We start from the raw sequence: 19,793 nt of genomic DNA, 5'->3' as shown, positions 1-19,793 counted from the left end.
TTGCAAATATGAGAGGAAGTTAATTTGCTCATTTATCCATCATTCATTCTGCTTAGTGATCCAGGTATTTCCAAGATATATCAATGGCATTGACCCCCATGGAGCCACCTCCCTGGGTGCTGTGAGATAATCACCTGAGTGAATTTGCCCAGCAAATAGTTGACAGTAATCCAGCCATAGGCACCTTCTTCCTGGCCACTGATGATTCTGGCACCTTGGAAGTCAAAGGGGTACTTGCTGATGCTGCTTGCAACCGCAGCCAGGATCTTGTCTGCCGTCTGTTTATTTTCCATCCTGCACAAAGAGCTGAGGTTACTGGGTTTGTTTGAATAACTACAACTACCTACTGCAGCCAGAGCTTCCAGCCTGTTCTACTAGGAAGCTGAACCACAAACTCATGGACTAAACAGATGGATGAGATCCCCACACATGGCTGTCTGAGGAACCCTCCCTTGGGGTAAGGCATAACTCCTCTTTTGGCCCCCTCTCTCCAAATCCAAATTCTTTCAATCCCTACATAGGTTGGTCCTCTTAAAAGACCATTTTCATTGTTGTTGCCTGGCTCCAGGAAATTATCAGAGTAATTTTCATTACTGTGATGGTGGTAGCTGGATATTGCTTGATCACCAAACCTAGAGCTGAGGTGTGCTACATTAGCTATTGGAGGCTTTGAGCTGCTTACACAGCCTCAGGACTCTCCTTGAGGTTTTTAATTAGGGCTCTAGTACATTCCAGATGGTAAACGTCCTGAGACAGATACCCAAACTCAGTTGGTGCCAGACTGGTTAAAAAAAAAACTTTCTCATATTGTGCCTTGGTTTTTGGTTTTGAAATCTTGAGAGCTAAAAAAGAAATCTTCCAGGGTTGTCATAATGAAGATGGATTATAGCTGCTTTCACCAAGGATTGCATTCTCAGCCATGTCCGACTCTTTGCGGCCCCATGGACTGTAGTCCACCAGACTCCTCTGTCCATGGGATTTTTCAGGTTAGGATACTGGAGTGAGTTGCCATTTCCTTCTCCAAGGGATTGTCCCAACGTGGGATCAAACCCATGTCTCTTGTGTCTCCTGCATTAGCAGGTGGATTCTTTTACCACTGCACCACCTAGGAAGCCCTTCCAAAATCTAGGTAATACAATACTGAGAGTCTCTGGGTCAGAAAATGCTGCCTTCCAACTGGCATTAGACTCCATTATCTCTCAGTTGAATGCCTTCCATACCCTACCAACTGGCCTCCTTATCTCTAGTTTTCCTCCCTTCCAAACCACCTCTCTACCGATGTGCATGGCACACTGCATGGCAAATAGAAGGGGGAAAGGTGGATGTAGTGACAGATTTCCTTTTCTTGGGCTTCAAAATCACTGTGGATGGTGACTGCAGCCATGAAATCAGAAGACGTTTGCTTCTTGGTAGGAAAGCTATGACAAACCTAGGTGTGTGTTGAAAAGCAGAGACATTACTCTGCCGACAAAGGTCCGTATAGTCAAGGCCATGGTTTTCCCAGTGGTCACATACGATTGTGAGAGTTGGCCCACAAAGAAAACAGAAAACCAAAGAATTGATGCCTTTGAACTGTGGTGCTGGAGAAGAGTCCTGAAAGTCCCTTGGACAGCAAGGAGATCAAGCCAGTTAAACTTAAGGGAGATAAACTCTGACTATTCACTGGAAGGAGTGATGCTGAAGCTGAAGCTCCAGTATTTTGGTCATCTGATGCTAACAGACTACTCATTGGAAAAGTCCCTGATACTAGGAAAGATTGAGGGCAGAAGGAGAAGAGGGTGTCAGAGGATGAGATGACTGGACGGCATCACCAATGCAATGACAATGAACTTGGGCAAGCTCCGGGAGATGGTGAAGGTCAGGGAGGCCTGGCCTGCTACAGTCCACAGCGTCGCAAAGAGTCAGACACGACCGGGTAACCAAACAACAAGCTGTGTCACCCGGTGTGTAGCATCCTTTCGTGGCTTCCCTTTATTTCCCAGATTACTCCAAACTCCTTGGCATGGCCCACGAGGCACTCTGTGATTTGAACCTTGCCCTCTCGGAATCCCACTCAGAACCTGGGCTCTACCACTTGCCAGATGTGTGACCTTTGGTGAGTTCCTTAACATCTGTACACCACAGCTTTCTTAATGTGGTTAATAATAGCTAATGGTACCTCTTACTTTGTAACGTTATGGAGATTAAAACATGGTGCTGAGAACATAGAAAGGGCCCAACAAATACAAGCTTCTACCACTGTTATTGTCACTATTGATATTTACCCTGTGCACCCTGCGTTCCATTTGTGCAGAACTATCTCTAGTCCTCTGAACAGGCCCAGGTCTCTCACATATCCCTCTTGGGTACAGTGATTAGAACACAAGATCCAGGTAAAGGAGGGACTTGTGCCTGACATGTAATAGGTGTCCAATAAACATAGGTTATCAGAGAAGGCAATGGCACCCCACTCCAGTACTCTTGCCTGGAAAATCCCATGGACGGAGGAGACTGGTAGGCTGCAGTCCATGGGGTCGCTAAGAGTCGGACCCGACTGAGCGACTTCACTTTCACTTTTCACTTTCATGCATTGGAGAAGGAAATGGCAACCCACTCCAGTGTTTTTGCCTGGAGAATCCCAGGGATGGGGGAGCCTGGTGGGCTGCCGTCTATGGGGTCGCACAGGGTCGGACACGACTGAAGTGACTTAGCAGTAGCAGTAGCAAACACAGATTATGGAATACATAACATCTACTTGGCCTGTGATGCCCTTCTCCCACCCTCCAACAAGCCCTCAATGATTTGGTTCATGTACTCCTCCTCTGGTGAGTCTTCTTTATCTCCTCCCATCCTTGGCAGGGACAGGTATGTTCCTGTAGCAGCTCTGAGCACTCCTCTAGCAAAGAATTGGTCACCCTGTATCAAAACTCGGATCTTGGGAGATGAATAGTCTATTCCTATGGCCTGGGACAAAGGAGGCGGTCACTACACACTGAATGAATGAGTGAACAAACAAATGAAAAGTTAAGCCTATAGGTACTAAGTGGTGACCAGTAATGATGTGGTGTGACAGTTCATGTCTTGGGACGTCTGTGATCTCCTCTGGGTCTCCTACTCCCGGATATGGAATGGCTAAATCTGTTACCCCAAATACCAGAGTATACAGGCTCAATCTTTCTTTGTGCCATCACTCCCCTGAATTCCCTATGGGGAGATCAGCACAAGGGCTTTTTTTTTTTTACATATGTAAACTCCCATTATTATACATACAAAGACTTTGGGAATATTATCTGTTCACTGACATTTTCTTTCTTAGGGGTGGAAGGGGTGGACGTTTAGCATGTCTAGAATTGTGTTAAGAAGTGTGGCATTTGCTCATAGTTCAGAGGCTCTAGTGCAACCAAACCCAACTCCCAGCCGCTCTCAGTCCCTACAGGCTGCTATACCTGAGCAACCGCATGCCGGCCGTGGCTCCCAGGTAAACAGGTGTTTCCGTGTGCTGGATTGACGGAATCACTTTCCGGGCTCTTTCCATGCATGCCATCAGATAAACATTGATTTCATTTACTTTTTTAGCAAAGCCTGAGATTCCGGGACCTAGAGAAAGATGTAGAAGCAGATGAAAACCATTGTTAAAAGTAAAGGACATATCGTCACATTATTAGAGAAAATAGTGATGTTTTCTGAGAAAATGCAAGCAGATCACTTCTTTTTTTGATATTTGTTAGGTTTTGGTGGGCTTCCCAGGTGTCTCAGTGGTAAAGCATTCACCTGCCAAGCAGGAGACCAAGCAGGAGACCCAGGTTTGGTCCCTGAGCTGGAACGATCCCCTGGAGAAAGAAAAGGCAACTCATTCCCATTCTTGCCTGGGAAATCCCATGGACAGAGGAGCCTGGCAGGATACAGTCCATGCGGTTGCAAGTCAGATGTGACTTAGCAACTAAACAACAACATTAGGTTTTGGTACTTAAAGGGTAACTCACTGAATCTACCCTTGATAGGATTTATTGTCACACCTCGAGCTGTTTTGTTTGCTGTTCAATAATTTCGCCACTAGGTGGTGCAATTTTCACATTCCATGACATAACCTTCCTAAAAACAGGCTCTCGGATTGTAATGGGGATCTTATAGATAACTACTCTATATATAGCTGCTTTGTGACATTTCTTCCACAAAGCTGTAGTTAAAAACACTAATTCCTAGAAGACCAGAAAGGTGAAAGGTAACATTTAGAATAAAAATTAAGAGTCTCATGCTCTACCGACTGAGCTAGCCAGGCACCCAGAGAGATGGTATGGGGAGGGAGGTAGGAGCAGGGTTCAGGATGGGGAACACGTGTACACCCGTGGCAGATTCATGTTGATGTATGGCAAAACCAATACAATATTGTAAAGTAATTAGCCTCCAATTAAAATAAATTAATTTATATTTAAAATTTTTTTAAAAAAGAAGAAAAATTAAAATATGCACCAGGCACATGGGCTTCTACTGAAAAGATAGGAATGGCTTCGTAATTGTGGCCAGTCCCCTAAAATTTCTGAAGCAATATTTCTTTCTTTGTTAGAAAAAACAGGAATAGTATTCATTATTCCTCAGCAATTTTCCCATTCTGATATCCTGACTGCCTTGCAAAACTGTTTATCCAGTTTTAGAGCCTTTTAAACTGTTGCTATGGAGAGGATTAGAGCCAAGATTCCTTAAATTTTTTGAAGTTAGCACAACAATTTTGGCTCATTTTAAGCTAAAAATGTACATTTTCAATGCTTTTTAATGAGGATTTGCTTTAATAGTAAGTATCCAGACCTTATCCATGCTGCTGCTATTGTTTGGTTGCTAAGTGGTATCTGACTCTTGTGACCCCGTGGACTGTAGCCCGCCAGGCTCATCTGTCCATGGGACTCTCCAGGCAAGAATACTGGAGTGGGTTGCCATTTCCTTCTACAGGGGATCGTCCCGACCCAGGGATTGAACCTGGGTTCAATCTCCTGCACTGGCAGAGGGATTCTTTACCACCTAGCCACCTGGGAGGCCTCTATCTTATCCATATCATTCACCAGTATCATTTGCCAAATTTTAAACAGCCTGTCTACTTCACTGTGATAAGAAAAATCAGCTCCAAGTTATCAGCTAACTGTTTTGATTCCAAAAAGTCTGGCCTTCAGTAACTAGTGGCTCTCAACTCAACCTTTCTGTTTAAATATTTGATTAGAGAACTCTCTCCCTCTCTCTCTTTTGAGAAGGGAAAATTACTCCATTTATTAGACCAAATATGCATGGGATAAATCTCCATAGATAGCTGCTAGGTTAACACAGCAACACTACTTTCAGAAATGGAAGGCAATGAATAAATAGAAGTCAATAAAATGAGGGATTCAGGTTTTAAGAAATGTTTGAAATACTATCTCAGAATTTATGGGACCAAACTGAGGACATCAGGCACTGGATACCATGACTCGCTGTCTTAGAAACACCTCCCACTTACAGCTTTCCTGACAAACTATGAAAAGTGAATTATCTGGGGTGTAGGTAACCTGTCTGACTAAAACTAAACAGTAGGTCCCTGGCTCCAAAGGCCAAGAGAGAAGTCCGAAGATGGCAGTGCCATGTGGTAACATTCAGTGCGTGCTGGAGTGTTGGGTGGGAGGGAGCAGAGGGAGCTGTTGTCAACAACTCTGTCTTGTTTTGTGACCCGAAAAGAAAATTGACTAGGAAAAAACTCAGCATGCAGTGCAGTTACTCAGAGTAGCAGGAAACCTGGAGTTGCAACTAGGAGGCGAGATTCTTTTCCTAGATCTGTTCCTACTTGCAAGTCACTGGACTTTCAGATTTTTTGTTTCCTTTTCTGTAAAGCAAGATTTCAGTGATCCACAGGGTCTTTTTTGCAGCCCTAAGGGTCTATGATTTGCCTGCCTATACAGAAGCTAAAGGCTTTTAGAAATTTCTTCCAAGCCTCGAATTAGAGGACAAAGATTGAGAGCAGCAGTTCTCTGGACAAGCAGCATCAGCATCACCTGGGACCTTGTTAGAAATGCAAATTCTCAGACCTTGTCTCAGACCTACTGACCCAGAAACTCTGGGGTGAGAGCAGGCATCTGTGGTTCTGATGCAGGCTCAAATTTGAGAACCACTGTCTAACATGTGGGTTTAAAGTTGTGCATGTCTTTGCCCAGCAAAGGAAACCACCAACAAAACGAAAAGACAGCCTACTGAATAGGAGGAGATATTTGCTAATGAGATGACCGATAAGGGTTTAGTTAAATTGGAGATCTCAGTTTGAGTTCCAGTTCCACCACTTACTAGCTCAAGTAACCTTAAACAAGTGGCATAACTTCTTGAAACCTCAGTGCCCTCATTGGAAAAAAAAAAAAGGGAATACATTCCTTACAGGCAGATTGTGAGGATGAAATAACACGTTTTCTGTACTTGGTGCATAGCACACAGAAGTGTCCTGTTGACGGGAGCTGGTACCCACTTATTCTAAAGTTTATTTTTCAAGGGCTTTATCATTAAGGACTGATTCCAATACTATTTTATAATGACAATAAATTATTTATAAAATAGCAACAATAGCAGCCCCACTGCGTTCTCACCTGACCCCCTTTTCCTCGTGTGTTTCACTTGTCACATGCCTCTTGTTCTCTTGTGCCCACTCTCTCCCGATCCCTTTTTCTTCGTCTTACCTTTTAGCTTGCATTCTTCTATCTGAGTCACCACACCCGTGTCATTCTCCTTCTCTGCCGGCCATCTATAGATGTACAAACTCGTATGAGAGGAGCCCGCATCCAGCACAATCCCAAACTGAGGGCAAAACAAACCAAGAACTTGTCAGCATGACATCATTCTTCTCCACATTCAGCTTGCAACAGAAAGGATACAAAAGACAGGGGCTTTCAGAAACATGACGAGAAAGTATTTCAACTCATGGTGAGGGTGGGTTGGGTGTTGGGGGAGTGAGTGCCTGGAGTTGTGCTGATCACAAGATCTTCCAACACACCAGTCCCTCTAGAACTATGGCTCTCAGTGCTGGCTGCACGTTAGCAACATCCAGGCTTTACCCAAGGAGGGGCCTGCAATGGCACCCCACTCCAGTACTCTTGCTTGGAAAATCCCATGGACGGAGAAGCCTGTTAGGCTGCAATCCATGGGGTCGCTAAGAGTCGGACACGACTGAGCGAATTCACTTTCACTTTTTACTTTCATGCATTGGAGAAGGAAATGGCAGCCCACTCCAGTGTTCTTGCCTGGAGAATCCCAGGGACGGGGGAGCCTGGTGGGCTGCCATCTATGGGGTCGCACAGAGTTGGACATGACTGAAGTGACTTAGCATAGCATAGCAGGTGATCAATATACTGAAGTAGCTGAGAAAATAGAAAGGGAATAGAAAGTAATTAATCCAGCAGTTCCCAAGCCTGGAAACATGTGAGAATCTTCTGAAGAGTTTCAAAGGCTACTGCTGCCAGTGTCTGACTCCCAGATTTGTCATGTGATTGGTCTGGTATGTATGAGGTCTGGAAGAGAGATATCGAAAATATTAAGTGTACCTGTTTTTTGATTACAAATATAACTATAAATTGTATTCAATAAATTTAAAAAGATTTGTACTTTGATTTCATGATTTTGGCTCTTAAGCATAGAAGGCATGGAAAGAAGAATAAAGCAAAGGAAGAGGGTGGAGGAGGAAGGGTAAGAAGACAATACGAGAAAGAATGCAGTGGCCAGAACAGAAAGTGGCCACTTCATATTTTATGAGGATGGGAGACGCACCAGCAAGTGTTGTGAGGAGTATTCTATGAGAATTATCTGACTTAACCTTCAGTGCTATAAAGTACATACTATTCTCATCCCCAATATACAGATCACAAAAGAAAGTACAAAGAGGTTAAGTAATTTCCTCAAGATTCGGAGTGATTAGGTGACAGAGCCTGGATTTGGATCAGAGTTAGACCTAACTAAGGCCTTGTGTTTCTAATACAGAGGAACAGAGGGGCAAGATCTGGGACAATAGTTTTCCAATTGGTGCCCCATTGAAAGGACTTCTAAAGAGGGATGACTACAGCAAAGTGTCCTGATGAATTTTTGCACATAACGCACATCCGTATAAACCACCACCAAGATGAAGGTCAGTTCAGTCATTCAGTAGTGTCCAACTCCTTGCGACCCCATGAGTTGCAGCACGCCAGGCCTCCCCGTCCATCACCAACTCCCAGAGCCCACCCAAACTCATGTCCATTGAGTCAGTGATGCCATCCAACCATCTCATCCTCTGTCGTCCCCTTCTCCTCCTGCCTTCAATCTTTCCCAGCATCAGGGTCTTTTCAAATGAGTCAGTTCTTCGCATCAGGTGGCCAAAGTATTGGCGTTTCAGCTTCGGCATCAGTCCTTCCAATGAATATTTAGGACTGATTTCCTTTAGGATGGACTGGTTGGAGCTCCTTGCACTCCAAGGGACTCTCAAGAGTCTTCTCCAACACCACAGTTCAAAAGCATCAATTCTTCGGCACTCAGCTTTCTTTATAGTCCAACTCTTACATCCATACATGACTACTGGAAAAACCATAACCTCGACTAGACAGACCTTTGTCGGCAAAGTAAGGTCTCTGGTTTTGAATATGCTGTCTAGGTTTGTCATAACTTTCCTTCCAAGGAGCAAGCATCTTTTAATTTCATGGCTGCAATCACCATCTGCAGTGATTTCGGAACCCAAAAAAATAAAGTTTCTCACTGTTTCCACTTTTTCCCCATCTATGAAGTGATGGGACCAGATGCCATGATCTTCGTTTTCTGAATGTTGAGCTTTAAGCCAACTTTTTCACTCTCCTCTTTCAGTTTCATCAAGAGGCTCTTTAGTTCTTCACTTTCTGCCATAAGAGTGGTGTCATCTGCATATCTGAGGTTATTGATATTTCTCCCGGCAATCTTGATTCCAGCTTGTGCTTCTTCCAGCCCAGTGTTTCTTATGATGTACTCTGCATATAAGTTAAATAAGTAGGGTGACAATATCCAGCCTTGACGTACTCCTTTTCCTATTTGGAACCAGTCTGTTGTTCCATGTCCAGTTCTGTTGCTTCCTGACCTGCATACAGGTTTCTCAAGAGGCAGGTCAGGTGGTCTGGTATTCCCATCTCTTTCAGAATTTTCCACAGTTTCTTGTGATCCACACAGTCAAAGGCTTTGACATAGTCAATAAAGCAGAAATAGATGTTTTTCTTGAACGCTCTTGCTTTTTCGATGATCCACCGGATGTTGGCAATTTGATCTCTGGTTCCTCTGCCTTTTCTAAAACCAGCTTGAACATCAGGAATTTCACGGTTCACGTATGGCTGAAGCCTGGCTTGGAGAATTTTGAGTGTTATTTTACTAGCTTGTGAGATGAGTGCAATTGTGTGGTAGTTTGAGCATTCTTTGGCATTGCCTTTCTTTGGGATTGGAATGAAAACTGACCTTTTCCAGTCCTGTGGCCACTGCTGAGTCTTCCAAATTTGCTGGCATATTGAGTGCAGCACTTCACAGCATCATCTTTCGGGATTTGAAATAGCTCAACTGGAATTCCATCACCTCCACTAGCTTTGTTTGTAGTGATGCTTTCTAAGGCCCATTTGACTTCACATTCCAGGATGTCTAGCTCTAGGTGAGTGATTACAGCAGGAAGATATTTTTTGTACAGTTCTTCTGTGTATTCTTGCCACGTCTTCTTAATATCTTCTGCTTCTGTTAGGTCCATATCATTTCTATCCTTTATCGAGCCCATCTTTGCCTGAAATGTTCCCTTGGTATCTCTAATTTTCTTGAAGAGATCTCTAGTCTTTCCCATTCTGTTATTTTCCTCTATTTCTTTGCGTTGATCACTGAGGAAGGCGTTCTTATCTCTCCTCGCTATTCTTTGGAACTCTGCATTCAAATGCTTATATCTTTCCTTTTCTCCTTTGCTTTTCACAGCTATTTGTAAAGCCTCCTCAGACAGCCATTTTGTTTTTTTGCATTTCTTTTTCTTGAGGATGGTCTTGATCCCTGTCTCCTGTACAATGTCACAAACCTCTGTCCATAGTTCTTCAGGCACTCTGTCTATCAGATGTAGTCCCTTAAATCTATTTCTCACTTCCACTGTATAAACAGAAGGGATTTGATTTAGGTACACAACATTTTCTAGCCCCCAGGTTGTTTTCAGTGGCCCTCTCAGCCAGCTTCCCCCACAGGAAGCCAGTCTTGACTTCTGTCACCATGGAGGAGTTCTGCCTGTTCTTGGACTGCAGTAAATGGGCTCACACAGTATGCGTCCCTGATGTCTAACTTCTTTCATTCTGCAAGTCTCTAAGATGCGTTCAGGTTGTGAGGATCCATAGTTTGTCGCTTGCAGTTTCTGTGGAGTGCTTCATTATATGCATGCACTGTATGTTTATCCATCCCAGTGTTGGGCATTGGAGTGGTTTCCAAATGTGAAAAACATTTTGTGGGCTTAAGCACCCGTTTATTTCAGGTATTTACCCAGGAGTAGATTGCCCAACGGGCTTCCCACGTAGCACTAGTGGTAAAGAACCCACCTGCCGATGTAGGAGATATGAGATGTGGATTCAGTGCCTGGGTTGGGAAGAGCCCCTGGAGGAGAGCATGGCAACCCACTCCAGTATTCTTGCCTGGAGAATATCATGGACAGGGGAGGCTGGTGGGCTACAGTCTATGGGGTAACAAAGAGTTGGACAAGACTGAAGCAACTTAGCACACAAGCAGACTGCCCAATGCCCATTTTGAGCAATTAATACTCATCTTTGGTGACACCCCTGGGTTTAATCAGGAAAATAAATGACATGGTTATCAGTGTCTGCCGCAGGCTTGTGAAGAGAGTATGGTGGCTCGGGTGCCTTTTATTTGTCACCCCTATCCTAGAAAGAAACATGAAGCAAAGTAAATAGAAGGGAAAGGAAAGGAAAAGGATGAGAAACCACGGAGGTGCTTCTCAAGTGTGAGCCAGCCACTCACTTGAGTCACACTTTGCTGCCCATCTGAGCTGCGGACCTCACAGTGTGGTCTGCCCCTTGATACTGCTTAAGTCAGCAGTTGTTTTACATCTATCGCCTCATATTGTCTTATCACCTGGGAAGAACCTAAGAGCCTCCAGGGAGAAAAGAATTAGAATTAACTGACTTCCCTGAACCACTGCTGCTGCTGCTGCTGCTAAGTCGCTTCAGTCGTGTCGGACTCTTTGCAACCCCATAGACGGCAGCCCACCAGGCTCCCCCATCCCTGGGATTCTCCAGGCAAGAACACTGGAGTGGGTTGCCATTTCCTTCTCCAATGCAGGAAAGTGAAAAGTGAAAGTGAAGTCGCTCAGTCGTGCCTGACTCTTCGCAACCCCATGGACCGCAGCCTACCAGGCTCCTCCGTCCATGGGGTTTTCCAGGCAAGAGTACCTGAACCACTGCAGAGAGCTAAATGTCAAGCTTATTGAGGTGTCGAGTTTTCTTCCATTTTGCCACCAGGGAGTGCCACTGTCCTGCTGTGTGAGCCTCCCTGACCTTGCATAACCTCCACAGTGTTATCTGCCCCCTTTTGCACAGTGGGACTTCCCTTTGGTGACCAGCATTACACCCTTATAAAGAAAAGGGTCTGCATGCTGGTTTTGGGCACGGTGAAGAAAGAAACAGCCCAGACTCCTCTGTAACTAGGCCTCTGCAGTGAGATCAAACAAAGAATCGCTTGAGGTGGTGACCTCTGTGCACAGAGAGGAATCTAACTGAGGTCTGGGGCCTTTGAACCCATGGGAAACCTCCCAGTGTGGAGAAAGAGCCTCAGGGCTTACACGGCAGAAAACCCTGCTTTTGCCTAGCAGGGTCCCTGAATTCTCCCTGCCAGAAAATGTTCTAACCACAGAAGTACATGATAAAGGCTAGTTAGGCAGCAGCGCAAGCAGCCTTATTCTGGAAGCAGGATGTTCTATTCTGTCTACTCTGTTGACATGAAAGTTACTCTTCCAGTAGAACAGAGGGACCGGGCTTGATCCTATCAGCCTGTTTCACCAAGGCCTTGCACAGTGAGGTGGTTGAGAAACGAAAACTTTCACCACATTTCATTTGACAAGTGCTTGAGAAGGGCGGGTAGAGTGACTTTAACACAGGAATTGACGTATACATTTCACCTTATATATATAGCAGCTAAACTGTTGAATTGTACTAAATGTTTTTTGTCTTCCAAAATGGATTGCACGATGAAAAAAAAAAAATTGGCATCGCTTGCTGTCTTATGGATAGGTAAATCTTGATTGTCTGAAAATTCTTACGTTTGAACATATGGGGCGTTTGCCTTTCATTGTTGCAACACTAAAAGCATATTCATTTGCTGTTCATTGCTGGCTCATTATAGAGTTAGAAGTTCATTTCACCTAACTGAAATGAATTTCACAGTTCATTTCCAGAGCAGTTTGACTTGAATGGGTACTTACATAGTTATGCCTCACCTGACCGATCTAGAACCCCGGGAGCCACTAGCTTTTATTCTCTTTCCTCACACCAGCATTTTCCAAAGCACTAAGCCTGCAAGGACCTGGGTGAAGAAAGCGTCCCAGAAGTTTGGGGGATGCTTGCTCCCCATCCTGGGCTCATGAACCCAGTATGTAGTGACTGCTTCAGAGAAGTCTGACAGTGGAGAAACCCGCTTAACCTTGTTTAAGCTGGCATCCCCCAGACTTGGTGACAACAGAATTATGTTTTAAATACAATCTCCACCCTATAGAAATGCTTTGTGAAATGTTTGCCACATTATCACTCTACCCAGTGTTTCTTTGTAGCTCACATTTAAGACGTTTCTAAAAGCCCATATGTCCTTCACATCAAAGAGAAATCAAAGATTTGAGTAGTGAGCTGGAGATCTGACATCCTCTTAATATTATTTTCAATATTACTTCATTTTTTAAAAGTACTACAAGTTTATTAAATAGCATCTAGAAAATTAAGAGAAAAGGAAAAAAGACATTTACGATTTCACCAACTAGACATCACTGTTCCTTTATTCCCTTCTGATCTTTTTCAATTCATGGTAATTTTTATATAGTTGCGATCAGACTGTGTAAATCCTGATCTTAAGCTAGTTTTTGGTCATGTACATGATTTTATCAATCATAATTAGTCTTGATGAGCTATGTTGAGTGAATAGAAGCAGTGGTCTAGAAAGAGGGTGTTGGTTCATGAGACACGAATGTTGGAACCTTGGTGAAGATTCGGAGATGGGGTAGCAACTAAGCCTGAGCTCAGGGAGACTAGAGGCCATGTGGAGGTGGGGAAGATCCTGTCTTAGGATGGAAATAATTCTACCTCTGCAAATGTCATAAGCCCAGCTTCTGAGTAAGTCTCCTTCAATGTGAAAAGAAAGAGAAAATTGGAACATCAGATGACACACTTCTACCCTTGACTTGGCAGAACTGGGATGTTCAACCCTCTCCTTGCTCAGAAAACAACTGCCCTCATACTATTGTACTCTCAGTTCCCTACTGGCCATGAGATTTCTGTTCCAGAGCCTTGGCCCCGAGAGCCCTGAGACCCAGCCCTGTTTGACCTTCTCAGATTCATATCTACCCTCTTAATCCATGCCTCGGAGTGCCTGTGTTTTTCCTCTAAAGACAGTACATATAACAATGCGTAATTACATATTTACGTGACTAGTTGATTAATATGTCTTCCCGGTTAGATTCTAAGCCATGTTAGGGCAGGTCTGTGTTGCTTACTACGGTATATCCAGTACCTACCACGGTAGATCCTATTATGTGTTAAGTAAAAAGAAGGAATTCAACAGACAATTGCTGAGTCACATGAATGAATGAGGGGAGTTAGAACTATATGGCCCCTAAACTCCTTCCAGTCCTAAAAGACGTGAATATGCACAGTCTTGCTGCTAAGTCGCTTCAGTCGTGTCCGACTCTGTGCGACCCCATAGACGGCAGCCCCCGTCCCTGGGATTCTCCAGGCAAGAACACTGGAGTGGGTTGCCATTTCCTTCTCCAATGCATGAAAGTGAAAAGTGAAAGTGAAGCCGCTCAGTCGTGCCCGACTCTTAGTGACCCCATGGACTGCAGCCTACCAGGCTCCTCCATCCATGGGATTTTCCAGGCAAGAGTACTGGAGTGGGGTGCCATTGCCTTCTCCGAATATAAAGTAATACCATGGGGCTGAGTTCCAACCCTCCCCCACAACAAAAACCCCAGAAGTCAGGTAACATGGGCTACAGTGTGAATTCACTTTTTTTTTTTTTTTGGTTTCTTCACACATATTGGTCCTTCAGAATCTTTCTTAAAAGCCCTGTAGTTTTAACAGTAACTTCAACAACCTCATCGCTCTGTTTCCGTGAGCCCTTTAGAATAAACAGAGCTTGTCCTTTTGAACGACTCTAGTGCTCTGTAAACAAATCAGGTCTGCATTAGCTACAGTGATGCTGGCGGCACCTGGAAACAATTAGGGACCATGTTCTTCTTTTCTTTTTTCTTTCGCTGGAGTTACTAGACCTTGAATACAAACTGCAGTTTCGTTGTCTATTATTTTTATTTTTTTAATTGTGGTAAAATACACAGAACCTACAATTGGCCATGTTAACTATTTTTAAGTGTACAGTGTGGCACTAAGTGCATTCATACTATTGTGTACCCATCACCACCTCTCATCTCCAGGTGTTGCTGCTTTGTTTTTGTTGTTTGTTTTTAAGTCCAGTGGAGTGAAAATACTATAGTTATTTTCCAAGAGTATTTGAGGTTGAAAATTGATGCAAATTCTTCCAAATTCTCCATTAAAAAAAGATAAAATCGCAAGCGCTGTCCTAAAAATAGCACCTTAGTTCCCAGTGACAAAAGCAGATGCCCGGCACAGGTTAGCAGCAGTTGGAAACCTTGGGAGCACCGGCTCAGTGACCACAACACACCAAGAGCTGAGGGCCTTTCCTTAAACTCATCCCCAAAGCAGTGGGGACAGCTGGTCTCCACTGAGAGCTTCTGATGCACTGGGCACTCTGATCCGTGAGTTGGCAGTCCCATTCCATTTAATCCCTACAGCCATCTTCCAAGTAGCTATTATCACCATGTTACATATAAGGAAACTGATGTGTGGAGAGAATTTGCTTGCCGGAAGTCTCAAAGCTAGCAAATGGCAGATCTGGGGTTGAAATCAAAGCTGTCTGAGCCTCGAGCTAGCATCCCAGGGAAGTGGCAAGTTTTAATGAAGGTGTGTGGTTTTGGACAAGGTCAGTTTGGTGCCTTAGGGAGAAGCCTGTGGGGTCCTGTGTGTGCCAGAATGTGCAATGCTTGTGCTCTAGCAATATCCTGACAGGTCGCTAACTGCCAGTCTTCGGTGACAAGCTAGCGATTTAGGAAGTGGTGAGCCAAACAGACCTCAAAGCTACCTCCCCACCAGGTCCATAGGACAAAAACACTTTCCCAGGGGACATTTAGGTACAGCTAACGATTCTTCAGTATATTAAGGTCCAAGTTTGTTTGTTTTAATGTGGTCACTGCAAATTTACCCAGCAGCAGTTCCCAGACTTTAATGTCATGAGAACGGCCCAGGATGCCTGTTACGTGTGTGAATTCCTGGGCTCTACACGCTGGAGGTCTGAATTATGTAGGCTCTGGGAATGAGAATGGGGAGCCAGGACCCAGAGGGCATCCTGAGGCAGAGGCCTGCCTCCCACAAGACAAATTCTGCTGTCCTTCTTCACATCCCTTCACATCCAAGCAGGGAGCCCACTCTACTCACTGAGTCAGCAAACTTCTGTGAGACCACCCCAGTGAGATGCTGTGCTGGCCGTAATTTAACATTTATTCTGTTGACAGTTCAGTTAATGATTGTCTCTTCCACTAGACTATACCTTCATGAGGATCAGGACCTGGCCAGTCTTGCTCACTGCTGTATTCCTAGGGCCTAAAGCAGAGTAGATGGTCAATGATTATTTATTAAGTGAATGGATGGAGTGAAAGGTTAAAAAAAATTGATATATACAAAGATGAATGAAACCCAGTCCTTGCCTCAGAATGCTTACAACCTGGGTGGCTGGGCAAGTAAGGCCATCAGTACAAAAGAGAGTTCTTGTGTTTTGTGAGATATGGTCAGGCATGAGGCAACCACTTTCCAACCAGGCTGAACCCAAAGTGGATCAGGCAGGAAGATGACAAGACTGGATCTTTGGAACTGGAGGGCTAACCTGAACTGGGCTAGAAGAGGGCGAGTCAGATGGGAAGAGGCAGGGAAAAAGGTAAGTGGTGACTTGTCACCAGGCAGACAGGCTGCAAAGATGATAATGATAACACATAAGTTACCAACAACAAGGGTGTGTGGTGGGCCAGCATCCTGTTCTGCACTCCACACTGAGTTTACTTTATCCCACTCAATTCCTACAGTAATCTACAAGATATCAGTGATCAGCTCTGTCTTACAAATGGAGAAACTGAGGCTCAGAGAAGTTATGTCCTATCTCTATAAGAGCAGAGCTGAGGTTTAAACCTAGGTGATGTGAATCCATGGCCCCTGCTGTGTTGCACTCCAAGCAGACAGAATCAATGATCCCCACAATCAGACAGGGATGAAGAGTCAGGAAATGTGTAGAGACAGCCAAAAGCCTTCCCGTTCAGAAGCATATGGCCACCACCCTCTTTAAACAGAAGCATGGAGAGATTGTTCTCAACATGACATCCAAGGTGTTCCATCTTTATCTTAAAAGGTCCTCTAAGGAATCTAATGATAGATAATTATAAATAAATAAATTGGGAAAGGAGTATGTCAAGGCTACTTGTCACCCTGATTATTTAACTTATATGCAGAGTACATCATGCTTGGGTGAAGTACAAGCTGGAATCAAGATTGCCAGGAGAAATATCAATAACCTCAGATATGCAGATGACACCATCCTTATGGCAGAAAGCAAAGAAGAATCAAAGAGCCTCTTGATGAAAATGAAAGAGGAGAGTGAAAAAGTTGGCTTAAAACTCAATATTCGAAAAACTAAGATCATGTATCCAATCCTATCACTTCATGGCAAATAGATGGGGAAACAGTGGAAACAGTGATAGACTTTATTTTGGGGGGCTCCAAAATAACTGCAGATGGTGATTGCAGCCATGAAATTAAAAGACACTTACTCCTTGGAAGAAAAGCTATGACCAACCTAGACAGCATATTAAAAAGCAGAGACATTACTTTGCCAACAAAGGTCCATCTAGTCAAAGCTATGGTTTTTCCAGTAGTCATGTATGGATGTGAGGGTTGGACTATAAAAAAAAGCCGAGTGCTGAAGAACTGATGCTTTTGAACTGTGGTGTTGAAGAAGACTCTTGAGAGTCCCTTGGACAGCAAGGAGCTCCAACCAGTCCATCCTAAAGGAAATCAGTCCCAAATATCCATTGGCAGGACTGATGCTGAAGCTGAAACTCCAATACTTTGGCCACCTGATGCAAAGGACTGACTCACTAGAAAAGACCCTGATGCTGGGAAAGAATGAAGGCAGGAGGAAAAGGGGACGACAGAGGATGAGATGGTTGGATGGCATCACCGACTTGATGGATATGAGTTTTAGCAAGCTCCAGGAGTTGGTGATGGATAGGGAAGCCTGGCGTTTTGCAGTCCAATGGGGTTGCAAAGAGTCCGACATGACTGAGAGACTGAACTGAACTGAAAGTAATCTAATCACTAAGATCTGGTGGACCTCAGTGTCTCTCACAGTATATCCTTAATAACTTAATTCCATGGCAATGCCTTAGTTCCAGCCTAATCTGCCTTGTGTACACAATGTCAGGAATATCCTACCTGCTCTCTCCTCTTCTAATCTGCTCTCCAGCCAAGAAGAATCTCAGAAACACAATCTGTGCCCCACCTCCCTGTTTGCTTCCCAGGTAGCTCAATGGTAAAGAATCTGTCCGCCAACACAGGAGACACAAGAGATGCGGGTTCTATCCCTGGCTTGGGAAGATTTCCTAGAGGAGGGCATGGCAACCCACTGCAATATTCTTCCTGGAGAATTCCATGGACAGAGGAGTCTGTAAGGCTACAGTCCATGGGTTGCAAAGAGGCAGACATGACTGAGCACGCATGCACACACCCTGTTTGAAATCTAAGCAGTGGTTGACAAGCATGACTGCTCATTAAAATCACCTGGGAAGGTTCTAAAACATACCAATGCCTGCGCTTCACCCCCAAAGATTCTAATTGACCCAGGGTAGAGTCCAGAAATGAGTATTTTTAAAAAGCTCCCCAGGAGCTTTTAATACGGAGCCAATCTTGAGCACTGCTACAGCTGAATGAGATATCCATCACTGAGCTAGGCATACTCAGATTGCAGTCTCCTCTCCCACCATTCCTTCCTGCCCTGTGTTCAATATTCTAGCTATGATGAACTGTTGGTGATTCTCCAGGATCATCTGTTTATTTTCAGCTGCCCCTCTGCAACAAATGGTATGGTCTTTGTCCAGAAAATGTCCTAGCTCACCTCCTGTCAAACTCCTTAGTGTTCTTCATTACTTGGCCCCAAGGCCACCTCCTCCGTGAAGTCTTCACATGGCCAGGCACAACTGGTGCCTCCTTCCTCTGGGCAGCTGGAGCACTACACCTACCTCCTTACTCACATGTCTGTATTGTTCTGAAACTATGTGTACAAACGACTCTCTCTCCTACAAAAGCGTGTCAGAACAGTGATGCTTCAGATAACTTTGGTGGCCACTTCATGTTTTTTGACCAGCATTTTTCTAGCTCAACCTGCATCTTATCTCTCTATTTCTTCACAGGGTCTTCTCTCCTACCACCTCATAGTCCCACACAGCCCCTCTGACATATGCGCCAACCTGGAAGTGCCAAGGAGCTAACCTCTGGGGCAACCCTTGACCAACAGGGATGAGAACCCAGGGATAAACCCCTAGAGCAGTAATTCAGAAGTGCTTTCTCCACAGCTCTTCAGAGGGTCCTAGTGGGATCGGGCCAATCATACTACTATAAAGATTCACTTTAGATGCAAAGACCTTGTTCCATTTTTCCAGGCCAACACAATAACACAGAATCACAACAGTCTTGAAGACAACCATCATGTAAGACAAAAAGTCATCATGACCACAAGTATTCAGAGAACACAGAGTCTAAGTCTGTCATGGATTTGCCTCCTAAGCCATCTCCCTCACCAATGATGCAATAATGAACATATAAAAAGGTCAAATCAAGAAGGCAATCACATACTTTCGGAGCTGGTAAACAAATAGCAAAACCAAAATGTCATGAGACTTCAATTGTGAGTGAAGTTTAGCCAAGAGAGCCAGCATCACTGAATATTTAAAGTCAAGAGACCATTGACAGTGAGATGGTATCAGCCTTCAGTGCTGACAAAGAGACTGCTGTGCACAGCCTCACTGGGTTGAATGTGTGTGGCAAACAGATGCCAATGTAACATCCAGGCCTCTGCTATAGAGCAAATGATTTGAGTAAGCGGCAATAGTTTCAGAGGCCTGGCATATGCACCCATCTTTCCAGGCTCAAAGTTTAGTATATTCAAATGCAAAAATACATATACTTTTGCATATGCATTTCAGGGCTTCCATGGATATGTCACTGCCCACACAAATGTATGTGGTTATTAGCACACTGGTCTCTGGGGCCTTGAAGATTTATTAACTATAATTCAAATGAAAGTTTAAAATCAATGTATTTACAATAAAAACTTAAACTTACTGTATGCTTTTAAATTAATGACTTAAATAATGAACATATTACAAGGTATTAGTGAAGTACTCATGTCTCTGAAATTGAACTTTGATGAATTTGAAAGGAAGCAGAAATAAATCACAGCAGAGTTAATGACCTTAATTATTT

General features: G+C 44.1%; 1 protein-coding gene across 8 annotated transcripts in view; it reads right to left on the bottom strand.

The window, feature by feature from the left end:
• ENTPD1 (ectonucleoside triphosphate diphosphohydrolase 1) overlaps positions 1-19,793 on the bottom strand; it is a 100,518-nt gene that overhangs the window by 22,358 nt on the left and 58,367 nt on the right. For all 8 annotated transcript variants that reach the window (XM_044935267.2, XM_025274360.3, XM_044935265.2 and 5 more), the window contains 3 exons: positions 6,660-6,777; positions 3,426-3,576; positions 135-294 (listed from right to left, as the gene is read on the bottom strand). In XM_044935267.2, the coding sequence (XP_044791202.2) occupies positions 135-294; positions 3,426-3,576; positions 6,660-6,777 (429 nt within the window). The remainder of the gene's footprint in view (positions 1-134; positions 295-3,425; positions 3,577-6,659; positions 6,778-19,793) is intronic.

The sequence above is a fragment of the Bubalus bubalis genome, chromosome 23 (assembly GCF_019923935.1).
Source record: "Bubalus bubalis isolate 160015118507 breed Murrah chromosome 23, NDDB_SH_1, whole genome shotgun sequence".
NCBI lineage: Eukaryota > Metazoa > Chordata > Mammalia > Artiodactyla > Bovidae > Bubalus > Bubalus bubalis.
Note: the sequence above shows the minus strand (reverse complement) of the source record. Positions and strands in the feature narration are given on the sequence as shown.